A 13,358-nucleotide genomic window follows, 5' to 3' on the forward strand; every position below is an offset into this window, starting at 1 on the left:
TTTGTCTGTAATAAAAAAAATATTTAAAATATATGGACAGACATTTTCTTAACTGTTTGAACTTGACTCTCTTTCTCAGTTGTAAAATATAGTCGCAAATGTATCACTCCTGTGATGCGTGAAAATACTGCAAAAAAGCAACTTAATACTGCAGTTTTAACTAGTTCTGAGCGGACAGTTTCCTATCGTTTAACCGTGATGTTATTCCTGTGTTTTGCAGGACTTGAAGTATCCACAAAAAACCGTAATAACTCACCACCAGCAGGGGCGGTAAAGAAAAAGCGCAGCAGCTTTTCCACGGTGAAGAAGACGTGCTCTGCTTCGTTTGCTAACCGACAGTTCATAGAGCCGCAACCATGGAGGAGGCAAAAAACAAAGAGAATAAGCAGTCCGAAAAGACTGATGAGAAGGAAAAAGACAAGGAAAAGGGCCAGCAGCCCTCGGGGAAAGACAAGGACAAGAAAGAGGAGCAAGAATTGGTAAATTTGCGTGTTTTATATGTGCTAGGTTCAGTAACGTTGTTATTTCACCTGAGTCACTGCCGCTGAGCAGGCCGAAGAACCTGCCATTCAAGATAAGACGACCAATCAACTTTCATTTACACTGTGGTTATTTCTCATATGAAATATACCCAGTCTGTCTTATTAATGTTTTGTGGTCGTTTTAAAGCTCCGCGTATACACTCATTCAATTAGCTAGCTTTAGCCTAGCCTAACTCAACCGGTAAGCTACCGTTAGCTTTGCTGCCAAACTGCTAGCATTCAGCTAGCCAAGGGTAAGTTAGCTATTGTGTGACACAGCAGCTAACTTAAAGTTAGTTAAACAAATGCTACACAACAGAAGTGACTCTACATGAGCTTAATTTACAGCAGGCTGCTTAGCTTGTAACGCTAGTCGGCCTTATGAATAGATTGAACTAACTGTCACTTTTGAGACTTGGATAATCAGTGAATATCCATGTAAACCTCAGTTCAACCATGAATATTTGTTGCCTTGTTCATACGCGATGTCATATTTCAACATTTAGATCTGATTAACATGTCATTGATACAATGTTGTTGCACTCAAATACATTCAGTGTGTTTATGGAGTGTATTAAACTGATACCAAACGCTGACATTAATAAAAATGAAATGCTTTGAGGAGAGATATTCACATTTCTGAGTCATAGATTAGTGTGGCTCTAAATGTCCCAGACAGTCACTGTTATTTTGGACAGTTTCATGAAAGATATAATAGGATTTTACATGGTTACCCTCCAAGTTAGCTGGTTGATAAGAAAACACATCACAGTTAAAATTTAGTAGCACGTCAGTGGTGGCTGGTGTTAATTTTCTATTCTAATTGTGTAGACAAGATAACACATGATACAAACAGTGCTGATGATGTATAACTACAGAGTGGCCAGTGGCTGCTAATATCATGTTTCATCATTTGTTCATGTGCGTTATTGGGGTTATAACACATATTCATAACAACAGCACAGTGTATTACACTGGTGAGCAGCACCAGCAGTATTCTGGTAGTTCTCTGTGTAAGGTGGTGGGTACATAGTTCAAGAAGGCTGGTTTAGAAAATATCATCATCATCACCACATTATCATATAAACAACTATTGTCATCCCACTTACTTACTATGGCGGTAGTGACGAATGAATCCTTATTTATTTTAAGTGTTATGATTTTTGTAAAGAACAGATAATTAAATTTGTTTCTCTCACTTATTTTCAGTCAGAGGAAGACAAGCAGTTACAAGAGGATTTGGAGATGATGGTGGAAAGACTGAGTGTGAGTATTCAAAGAACATTTTGACATGTTACTACAAGTGCATGTTTTCAGGTGTATAAGCCAACACAAGATAAACAACTCTCAATTCCACGTTTTCCTTCACATTGGCAGGAGAAGAACACAGAGCTGTATCGTGCTGCATTGGAAGAGCTGCGCAGACTAATCCGCTCCTCAACCACCTCCATGACCTCAGTACCCAAGCCCCTCAAATTCCTGCGCCCACATTACGGCAAGCTCAAAGAGATCTATGATGGCATGGCCCCCGGAGAGAACAAAGTAAGCCTTTACTGTCCTGTGAGAAAATTGTGAAATTCATGTACGTGCATGTTTTTCAGACTTCAGTAGAATCACAATGTGAAAAAATGGTGCAGGTGTGACATGACGACAGAAATTTCATGTTTTATAACATATTTCATATTTCACAAGGGAATGCACAGCAATATTTATGATGTATGGCAGTTCTGTCTCCACAGTAGTATCTAAAGAATATAGATCTTAAACGTCAATGCAGATATATGGAAATGAAGCAACAGATAGTTGGTATTTTTTTCCAGTATTACATATCTTTGCAGTTTCCTTAGACAAGAAATTACATGTTTTCTTCTCAGAATAAAAATGAGGTATATGGTATTTGTGTATGCTCACATAGTGTTTAATGAAACTCTAGTATTAGAATAAGATGAAAACAGTGGTTCAGTTGTAAATATGTAATTGTGGATATTGCATCATAATGTCATAAGTACTTGGTTATTTGCCTAATGCGTCACTATAAATGTTAAACCTGATGTACTTTTCAATCACTGACATTAACATAAACACAGGAAATGACTCGACTATCAGAATCAAGTTCAAACTGCAGACGGTGTTTGTATTTACGGTGTTTGTATTTGCAGCGTTTCTGTGCTGATGTGGTGTCAGTGCTGGCCATGACCATGAGCGGTGAGAGGGAGTGTCTCAAGTACCGTCTGCTGGGCTCCCAGGAAGAGCTGGCCTCCTGGGGACATGAATATGTCAGGTAAGACATGTCGACACGACTTGGCCTTAGCAACCAATACATGTAAAGCTCTTGTGGTTATTAGAGAAGCTTCAACATAAAAGGAGGAAATGCAGAAATTCTTTTGGTTTTTATTTTATATCTGATTTGGTTCAGTGTCAGAAATAAATGGTGTTCCAATTCTTCCAGCCATAATAATAAAAATAATAAGAACAGTTACAATGAGCAATGAAAACTGACAGGACAGAAGCTGAGGTGGTACTTGGGCTATTAATAGAGCCGCTGATCAAATATGTCACAGCAAATTTATTGTATTGACTGATACAATTTTCTCCAGTGACCATCAGAATGCAATGAAGCTGTAAGACATATTGTGTTCAGAGTATGGTATAAAGGTCAGACTCAGAAAAATGAAATTATTGAAGAACATGACTGATATTAAGGAAACGCATTTATACGAAAACTGGGCAGATGAGGATGATAATTTTTTTCTTTGATTGAAAATAGGAAACTTTAATGTCATTTGATACTTGCTGGTTTAACTGCTGTTTGCTGCATTTCTTAGTGATAAATACCTTTCTGTCCACCATCTTTCAGGCACCTGGCAGGTGAGGTGGCGAAGGAGTGGCAGGAGGTGGAGGAGAATGACAAGACACAGCAGGAGACTCTGCTGAAACTGGTGAAGGAGATCGTGCCCTACAACATGGCGCACAATGCCGAGCACGAGGCATGCGACCTGCTGATGGAGATTGAGAGGCTGGACATGCTGGAGGACTACATTGATGAAAACGCCTACGGCAAGGTCTGCCTCTACCTCACCAGGTATGTTCAGGTTTTACACTCTCTTTTTTTTTTTTTTTCTTTTTTTTTTGCATGTTTTATACAGTCCAAATAGGACTTGTTGACTTACTTGTCACTGAAATGTGCACATTTCATCTCTTTAATTTTCTGCATCACTCCTCCAGCTGTGTGAGTTATGTTCCTGAGCCAGAAAACTCGGCGCTGCTGCGATGTGCCTTGAACATCTTCAGGAAGTTCAACCGTTACCCAGAGGCACTCAGACTGGCCCTGATGCTCAACGATGTAGAGCTCGTAGAAAACATCTTCACATCCTGCAAAGACATGTAAGGACTATAAAAATACTCTTCATGGAAGATATAAGATGATTGTGATCATAATAAATGATGTATAACTTTTTTAAAAAGCCAGAAGAAATAATTAAAACTGAAATTAGACATGTCTTCCCTCCACTGTACTTTTTTTAATTGACCCTGTGCTCTGATATATTTTGGTCTATCATTTTTGTAATCACACGTTCTGAAACACAAATCCCACTGTGTCATAGTTGATGGTGAACATTAAATGCAAACTCCCTGCATCTTTGTGCCTTGCAGAGTTATCCAGAAGCAGATGGCCTTCATGCTGGGCCGCCATGGCATGTTCTTGGAGCTTAATGAGGACGTAGAGGACTACGAGGACCTGACAGAGATCATGTCCAACGTACAGCTCAACAGCAACTTCTTGGCCCTGGCCAGAGAGGTAGGAGAGAGGGCATCCCAGAATGAACTTGTAGTCGCAAAGCAAGTTAGAATTTCCACAGCCGTTGTAAGGCAAATGTAAATTTGCTGGATTTGAAAGTTGCAGCATATACACACACTGAAGATGTATATTTATAGCTGGTATATCACCATCACTATATTGACAAATTAACCACATCCCATCTTTTCCTCCATACTGTGCAGTGCTGCATTGAGCCCATAAAAACCTATTATTGGCAATTACAAATCTGAGGTAATTGCAACTGGCTGTAAATAGACAAATGGGCAAATCAAACTAAGTTTTACATAGAAACAGTCATGGATGTTATAAAAATGGAACTATATATGATGAAATGGCCGAGGAAATCTGCCAGAACCCTGAACCTTCAGACTCCTAAAAAGGAAAAAGAAAAGTAGCCAGAACATAAGAGGTGTTGGATGTGTGTAGAAAGCTTTCAGCCAATTGTTAGAGTAAATGGAAAACAGCATCGTGTTTTGATATGATTTATCATTGTCAAAACAGAAAATGGGTTTTGGGCGGATTTTAAGGGAAGGTGCTGAATGGTGTGCAGAGGATAAGAGGTAGAATAATGTACGGCTGTGGGGAAAAAAAAGTACCAATAGAGGAGACAGAAAGTGCATGACGGCTAGTGATGAATGAAAGTCCGATTTCATCACTGGAAACTGTGGGAAGGAAAAGATTTTATTTATTTTTTTAACAATGCGGAGGAGTGACACAGAAAGAATAATGTTGTTTGATGGAAGATTATAACGTCAGTTGAATACCAATATCAAATGGCTTCTTGTTTCTCACAGTGACTCAACACATTACCTTTTATTCATAACACACTCATCCTGTCCTCCCCAGCTGGACATCATGGAACCCAAAGTCCCAGATGACATCTACAAAACACATCTGGAAAACAACAGTGAGTCCATATTTGGAGGATGTGTGTGTGCAGCTGGGTCGGTTGTTAGTCTGGTGATGGATATATTTCAATCGGTCTAGATAAGGTCATCACCTATTGTAACATAAAGATTACCGCTGCTGTGGCAAGTGAATTTAAAAATGTTTTTTTTTTTGTGTGACAGGGTTCGGAGGTAGCGGCTCCCAGGTGGACTCTGCTCGTATGAACTTGGCCTCTTCTTTCGTGAACGGCTTTGTCAACGCAGCCTTCGGACAGGACAAGCTGCTCACAGACGACGGCAACAAATGGTTGTACAAGAACAAGGACCACGGTGAAGATTTCTTTCAGTTTGTGCTTTTTTTATTTCAATGTGTTTTTAATTCTATTGTTCAGTGACTAAAGATGACATAAATCTCCTCAGGCATGTTGAGCGCTGCAGCCTCTCTGGGTATGATCCTGCTGTGGGACGTGGATGGCGGCCTGACACAGATTGACAAATATCTTTATTCTTCTGAGGACTACATCAAGGTAAACGTTCCGCTTGAACGTATCAGAAGCTTTTCCATAGTTCCTTTCAGATTGTTGCCAATATAACGGTCTTTGTTGACAGGCGAGCTATGAAAAGCGTATCCTGCGATTAACTACCTAAATTTTACCTAAAGATGCATTAACTCCAGCTACAGAATTCATCGCATTGACTGGATTACAACTCTGTTAGGATTATTTCCTCAATGAACTGTGAATTTGACTGTCTGTACATGCATAAGCGTATTACTTAGGAGGAAAAGCTATGAAAAATGAAGCACTTCTTTTCTCACACCTGTGTCCTCCGTCTGCGTGCAGTCTGGTGCTCTCCTGGCCTGTGGCATCGTAAACTCAGGTGTGAGGAATGAATGTGACCCTGCCCTTGCCCTGCTCTCCGACTACGTCCTCCACAACAGCAATGTCATGAGGATAGGAGCCATCTTCGGGTGAGCAGAATGTTCATGTGTAGAAAGCTAAATCAAATAAATTGTTGTGTATATTTTGTTAAGTATTATAGCACTGTATCTTTAATATTTTTTATGTCCACTTGAGTCTGTGTCTTGTGCTTCTGTAACACTTGAATCTCTCCTCCTAAGATCAGTAAAGTGTTATTTTTACAATACATTATTGCTGTGTGTCTTGATGGTCATCATCTGGTTTTCAGATTGGGTCTGGCCTATGCTGGCTCCAACAGAGAAGATGTGCTTTCTCTGCTTCTCCCCGTCATGGGAGACTCCAAATCCAGCATGGAGGTATGTATGTGTGTTTTGTTTCTAAGTGCCTTTCTTAACTTTACAAATGTTAAGTTCAGCAACATTAGAGTGTGTGTTTAATCTCCAGGTGGTTGGAGTGACAGCTCTGGCATGCGGTATGATCGCCGTGGGGTCTTGTAACGGCGACGTGACGTCCACCATCGTACAGACCATCATGGAGAAGAACGAACAGGAGCTGAAGGACACATACGCCCGCTGGCTGCCTCTAGGCTTGGGACTCAACCACCTGGGTAAGTGTGGGCGGCTACAGGTGACAAAATTATAATGATGACTTTTATTCCATTTCTGCCAAAACATTACTTTTGCATTTTTTCTCTCTTCCCTTCGTGATAAAGCTGCTCTAACTTTGTGTTTTTCTCTGTCCTCAGGTAAAGGAGAGGCAATTGAGACAACCCTGGCAGCTCTACAGGTTGTACCCGAACCCTTCCGCAGCTTTGCCAACACACTAGTGGATATCTGTGCATATGCAGGTCAGCATCACAATACTGTCTTTCAGCCATTCCAGTGATTTTGTTGTTTGTACGTGTGCAGCTATCTGTCAGTCAATCTGCTGATTTAATCTTTCATTTTCCAGCACTGTTGTAACTCATTGTCATGATTTGCCTCACCCACCATCCCAGGTTCTGGCAATGTGCTGAAGGTGCAGCAGCTTCTCCATATCTGCAGTGAGCACTACGAGGCCAAGGAGAAGGAAAAAGAGGAGGACAAAGACAAGAAGGATAAGAAGGACAAAGACAAGAAGGAGACCGCAGATATGGGCTCACACCAGGTATGGGCAGAGTTTGTACCATGATTCTTCATGATTTTCTCTCTGTTTAGTTGTTCTGTTATCAGCTTTATTCTAGATGTTTGTTATCTTTTTATGTGGGGGGGAAAAAAACAATTTATTTTCATGTTTTCCTCTCAGGGTGTGGCTGTTCTTGGCATTGCCCTCATTGCCATGGGGGAGGAGATTGGTTCTGAAATGGCACTGCGAACATTCGGACATCTGGTCAGTAGCGCTATATGTCGTCAGATTTCTGTTCTTTTTTTTTTAATCTCTTATCTCATTTCCTTTACTGAATACTTTCTTGTTATCTCAACTCATATTTTTTTTTAAATTTTGATCTACATCACGCTCTTCCTTCCTCTGATATTGCTCAACGAGACCGTTTTGTCTGATTGTCTGTACTAAAAGGTTGCTCTCATATTTTCACATCTACCATTTTCACATTCTTTTGATCCACATCACATTATCAGTCCTTTTCATCCTGCTCTTCATCTGTATATACTCTGTTGTGATCTGTTATTTATGACTCTGTGCAACCCCTCTCTTCATTCTGAATGTCTTAATGAATCAGAACATGCTAGCATAAATAATTCCTTTCTGTCATGTGTTGATTAAGTATACTTCTAATCTTTTCATTTTTAGCGATCCGTCTTTTATATTTTCTCCATGTTCATTTCATCAGCTGCGTTATGGTGAGCCCACCCTGAGGCGAGCGGTGCCCCTAGCTCTGGCTCTCATTTCAGTGTCCAACCCTCGTCTGAACATCTTGGACACCCTCAGCAAGTTTTCCCATGACGCTGACCCCGAGGTCTCCCACAACTCCATCTTTGCCATGGGCATGGTGGGCAGTGGTAAGTCAGGCTCTGGGCATTATGTATATGGAATAATGATAACTATGTGGTAATTGTTGCCAGGCTACCCAACCTCTGTGTAAGTGTCTCAAAATGTTTCACTTCTATGATGCGCAGTAGCCTATTTTTAAATAGACTACATAAATAGTTAATTTGTAATGTAATCTTTGCTCATGGTTCCAGTAGTAGTATAATGACTTGCATATATTGGCTTAAAACATTTTTTGCTGTTAAATTGACAAAACTAAGTGATAGGTTTCGAAAAGGGGAAATATAAAATAAAGCATAATGAATAAATGAATATTTTGACATTTGGCCAGTAGTGGCAGTTTTTTTTTTTTTCATGTTTAATTTCTGTGTTTTACTTTCTTCATCACCTTTTATTTCTTCTTTGGATCTGCTCAAGGAGAGATTCCTATCTTGATTAAATACTACATACTGTCAAACTTGGAAAAAGGGAAATATGATATAAAGCATTATAAACAAAGCTTACACTATTCAATAATAAATTAACACCCATTCAAAAACCCTCAAAAACAAAGGGGATATAAAGATGAGGAAGAGTTGGACTATAGAGAAGATTCTGTCAGAGAGCTATGTTCAGATCATGAACATGCACTGATATTGTTTATTAACTGCTTCACATTTTGTAATGTCACAACTGTTGTGTGTTTCCATTTCCTTCTGATTATTTATTTGACATAAAAGCTGAGTCCGCTGAAGGTTTGAAACTCAACAAATTTGAAAGCTTTTGTGTGTCAAACCTAAAAATGTTACAATAATAAAAGGTGACCTCACTGATATTTTTCAATTATGCACAATGCTGCCTCCTATGTAAGTACGACAGATTTAACAGGCTCTCCTTTCTTTTCATTTCCTTAGGCACAAATAACGCCCGCCTGGCCGCCATGCTGCGGCAGCTGGCACAGTATCACGCCAAAGACCCTAACAACCTCTTCATGGTCCGACTGGCTCAGGTAGGTGGCAACACAAAAAAACCACTCTGCACCAGACACAGATGAACTAATGGGGAAAGTGTGTGTATGAGGTGACTATTGACTCTCTGCTGTTTGTGCCTCCACAGGGTCTGACTCACCTGGGCAAAGGCACACTGACACTCTGTCCCTACCATAGCGACAGGCAGCTGATGAGTCAGGTCGCCGTGGCTGGACTGCTCACAGTGCTCGTTTCCTTCCTCGATGTCAAGAACAGTGAGTTTATTCTCCTCCCGTTGCCCCCGCCTTTGCCATTTGTTTCCAACACACTTACCGTTATTGTCCATTTCTCTCTTTGTAATCATTCATCAGTGATTTCCTTGTGTTAATCTTCCCCCTGGTGTTCACTGTGTGCATTACAGTAATCCTGGGGAAATCTCACTACATTCTTTACGGCCTGGTAGCAGCCATGCAGCCACGCATGCTGGTCACCTTCGATGAGGAGCTACGACCACTACCCGTATCTGTCAGAGTTGGACAGGTAAAGTACAATGAAAAGACTGACATGTTTTTGGAAAGTCTGCAGTTCTTCAATGATTGTGTAGTACAATTATGTATTACAAAAATACTTTTGGCCTTAAAGAAAATGTGAAAGATCATGAAAATAAGCAGTTTTCCCAGACTTATAATAAAGAAAATTATGAAAGAATGGCTGAAAGAAAAAATGTCTCTATCTCACGAGTTTGTTTATATGATCTGTCTACAGGCAGTGGATGTCGTGGGCCAGGCAGGCAAGCCCAAGGCCATCACAGGTTTCCAGACCCACACCACGCCGGTGTTGCTGGCTCATGGAGAGAGGGCTGAGCTGGCCACAGAGGAGTACCTCCCCGTCACTCCCATCCTGGAGGGATTTGTTATCCTCCGCAAGAACCCCAACTATGAAACCTAGACTTCCCCCAAAACCCTCCATTCTCACCGGCCTCTCCCTGTGTTTGTAAGGGTAGCCCTCCATGGCTCATTGCAGTCGTTATATTTAGTTGTTTATTGCATGACTGGAAAGAGCAATGCAGGCTTATCCTTCTTCCTCACTGTTGTCTGTGGCCCAGCTCCAGCAGTCATTAAAAATGGATGGTTGGGGTCTGGTTAATTGGACTGCTATGACACAGGGAGGGTAAACTGGGACCTCATCTACTCTACATAGATGGTTTCCTCATTTCTCTAATTTTGATCCACACACGTACTGAACCAGCTGTTTGACTGAGCAGTTCAAAAGCGGGAACTGTTCACCCTCCTCTGTATGTTTCAGTCATCAGTTGATGAATAACTGCTCAGTTCACATCAGTGCTTCATGTTTTTTCTCCCCCTTACATCCTCAGTCATTTTTTGTAATTACAGCTTTTAAGAGTATGTGTTCTTCATCACGTTTTTCTTCTATTTTCTTTTTTGGTTTTTGTTACAGTACTGTAAAAGGTTGAATCAAAATAAAAAAAACTGAGATCCACATGGTGGAAATGTGATGGCTCTGTGTTGTTGTGTTGATCATGTGCAAAGCATGTCATGGAACTGGTTTATAATTTACTGAAACTCACAAGCACAGTCATTCAAATTAAGCAGGCTGCAGGTTCCCCACACAGTGGTATCAGTTGTACAGGTGCCTACCAGCCCCACCTTAGGGAAAAGAAAGTCATGAATATTTACACACGTGTTTGTACATACATATGTTACACACAAATATATACTTGTATATTTGTGAAGGAAATTAATAGCAACTTTGGGGGGTGGGGGTGTTTCTGGATTTTATGTGTGATAAACCTGTCATCTGAAATATTTTAATGACTTGTAAGGTGTCACACTAACATCCAGTGGATTATTAATACTACCATTCTGCTATAAAAGGTGTAGAAATGTATCATCTGTTCTCTGAACATCTATTAACTTGGTATAACACTGGTCAGGCACTTGACCATCACACAAGTGCGCCTGTTCATTTTCTGAAGTCTCCTGTCCAGAACTTAGAAATCTACCAATTAACATATAAAATGTATAGTTCAAATATTCAGTTTCAAAGACTTAGTGAACCTACATTGCTGAGTTCCTAATACTTATTTGTGTTCCTATTTGGGCCTCTGCCTTTGTTGTTATTGACAGAATAGTTTTGTGGCCATGCACTGCACCAGCTGTGCTGACCATCGTGTAAACCTTTTATAGATAGTGGCTAATTTAAACTTAAGTGAAATTAAACAAGTTTAAATTAATATTTAAACGTCTCCAATTGTTGTTAATGTGCAGACACAATAAAGATAGCCCTGGTTGACAATAAATACAGTACTTACAGCCTACAACATTTCTTTTTTCCCCCATCTCTTACAGCATGAGACATTAACACAATAACAGAAAACACTTTGGCATCAGAATGAAATAAAGATAACACAACAGGCATGACTTCACTTTCAATTGGTTGATACATTCAACATGGTGACAAGACATATGGCAAAAGTAATAATAATAAAAATAATATAAAATAATAACAGAAAAGGTTGGCAATAAAATTAGAATATTGTGGCATATTAACCGTATGTGCACATTTCTTATAGTTTAAAAGTTGGATCTCAAGAGTTGTCTCAAAATAGTTTCTTAATTCAATCATGAAAAGTTCAAACAATGGGCGAGACCTAGAGAACTTGGATTTATGGATGTGAAATTTTCCCATTAAAATTAATAAATTGACAGTCGTTGAACTTTCTGGTTTTTGTTTTCATGGTAAAGTATTACATCATTGGCTTCCAGCTTAAAATCCTCCACTCAAAAATGTGTTTTTCACCTTGTTCCTACAGTTCGATGAGTGAGCTTCAATGTGCAGAATGATGTATGTGTGTCTGACGGTAGAAGGCTGTGATGTTGGAAACAAGTTGTGTCGAGCAGTTAGACTCTCGAATTTTTAATGGGGGAGAATGAGTAGATGTAATTTCAAGGATTTTAAAAAGATAATTTAACTTTTTTGTGGAAAAGCCACAAGTTATTATTCAAACTAGAGTATTTTATATACATCTTAAAACATGTCTGGAGGGGATCTTTAATTGAATGACTGGTTACTGGGAAAAGTTTCACGTGATTGGGATTTTGCCGGAATTACCTCGCTACCGGCTTCCGGGAAGATTTTCCGTCCGTCCGGCTCTGCGGACTCAAGGAGAGAAAGGTAACGCTGCGGTCCCGAGGAAAATGCTTTATGAAAATGCTCAATTTTTCAGACAAGTGTCAAGTCACAGTTACATAGACACTTGGGAAGGACATTCAAAAGCGCGTTTCACCTTTTTGTCTCCACATATACGTTGCTGTGGTGACTTTCTTCAGTGGCTCCTGCTGTGTTTTCAGGGATTAGCTCGCTAGCTTTCCATGCTAACACGACGTGGGTGTTCTTTCTTCACTTTAGCTAGTCCAGCTAGCCAGCTAACACTGCGATAGACAGACAAGATTAGCTCTTACTCAGGTGACGGTTACAAACATATTATAATATGTGTGTAGTGTGTCATATAAGGCAAGCGATAAAGGAACTGTCGCATCTCAATGTTGTTGTTGTGGTCGGTTAACGTAATTTATGCTGTTAACTGCTAGTTAGCTACACATTAGGCTAGGCAGGTAGCAGTAGGTTAAATCTCTGGTTATGTCGAAGCCGTGATTTGCTCTGTAAGGTTATCTGCCTCCCAGCATAATGTTGTGGAGTTTGTGTGCTCTTATTTGCCAGCCTAGCTTCATATAAAGAGATTGCTGTTGACAGTTGTCATTGTAAATTGACTGATAACCTGATACCTGAAACCATGTGATGGAGATGTCACGTCTCTGAAACCATTTGCTTTAGGCGCTAAAAGTGTGTAAAAGGTGGCTGAAAGATCTGGTTGTGTACAGTCCGTCTACTCATGCAGCAGTGTGGGTCTCTATGTTCCTGATACAGTGCTGGTTGTAACAAACACAACAGTAGTATGAGACGCAGGAGGAGCAGGGGTGTTGGAGACTGAGCTGACAGAGCAGCTGTTTTGAACCTTTCAGCACTGACACCTTTATGAGTGAGCTGACAGGTCGCCTTCAAGATGTCAGCCGCTACAACCGAAGATGTGCTTCATAAAAATGTTGGTGAACATGGGATTTTTCGCGGCAACATCTCCCTACAGAAACCGCATCATCTTGAAATGAATCACTGTGATGTTGCTGAGCGAGCTGTTAATGTTTGGCTACGAAATGAAACGGAGGTGTCTGACTCATTGTGACTAGTTACAGTACTCA

The 13,358-nt window shown here is 40.3% G+C and overlaps 2 protein-coding genes across 5 annotated transcripts in view; both read left to right on the plus strand.

Annotated features, from left to right (window-relative positions):
• Positions 1–275: 275 nt before the first annotated feature.
• On the plus strand, positions 276–10,597 carry psmd2 (proteasome 26S subunit ubiquitin receptor, non-ATPase 2). Its single transcript, XM_044353667.1, has 21 exons — positions 276–479; positions 1,731–1,787; positions 1,899–2,063; positions 2,681–2,802; positions 3,379–3,603; positions 3,747–3,905; positions 4,176–4,320; positions 5,188–5,248; positions 5,412–5,558; positions 5,649–5,755; positions 6,071–6,198; positions 6,417–6,504; positions 6,593–6,755; positions 6,894–6,995; positions 7,146–7,294; positions 7,433–7,516; positions 7,977–8,145; positions 9,028–9,122; positions 9,230–9,356; positions 9,503–9,621; positions 9,847–10,597. The coding sequence occupies exons 1-21, from the start codon at positions 357–359 to the stop codon at positions 10,027–10,029; spliced, it is 2,718 nt and encodes a 905-aa protein (XP_044209602.1). The 5' UTR covers positions 276–356; the 3' UTR covers positions 10,030–10,597.
• A 1,631-nt stretch (positions 10,598–12,228) lies between these two features.
• LOC122983374 (eukaryotic translation initiation factor 4 gamma 1-like) overlaps positions 12,229–13,358 on the plus strand; it is a 41,021-nt gene continuing 39,891 nt past the window's right edge. For 3 of the 4 annotated variants that reach the window (XM_044353084.1, XM_044353083.1, XM_044353088.1), the window contains exon 1: positions 12,230–12,276. The gene's annotated coding sequence lies outside the window, so the exon portion shown is untranslated. Of the gene's footprint in view, positions 12,277–13,358 lie in introns of all 4 variants that reach the window. The other variant, XM_044353082.1, reaches the window with a different exon arrangement.

Source organism: Thunnus albacares, chromosome 6, assembly GCF_914725855.1.
Source record: "Thunnus albacares chromosome 6, fThuAlb1.1, whole genome shotgun sequence".
Lineage (NCBI taxonomy): Eukaryota > Metazoa > Chordata > Actinopteri > Scombriformes > Scombridae > Thunnus > Thunnus albacares.

What these genes read in the sequence shown, in the direction of transcription:
- psmd2 (XM_044353667.1), top strand. Translation starts at nt 357, where the DNA reads ATGGAGGAGGCAAAAAACAAAGAGAATAAGCAGTCCGAAAAGACTGAT. An exon ending in TCTTGGCCCTGGCCAGAGAG is followed by an intron (nt 4,321 to 5,187) that starts GTAGGAGAGAGG and finishes TGTCCTCCCCAG; the next exon opens with CTGGACATCATGGAACCCAA. An exon ending in GGATATCTGTGCATATGCAG is followed by an intron (nt 6,996 to 7,145) that starts GTCAGCATCACA and finishes CCACCATCCCAG; the next exon opens with GTTCTGGCAATGTGCTGAAG.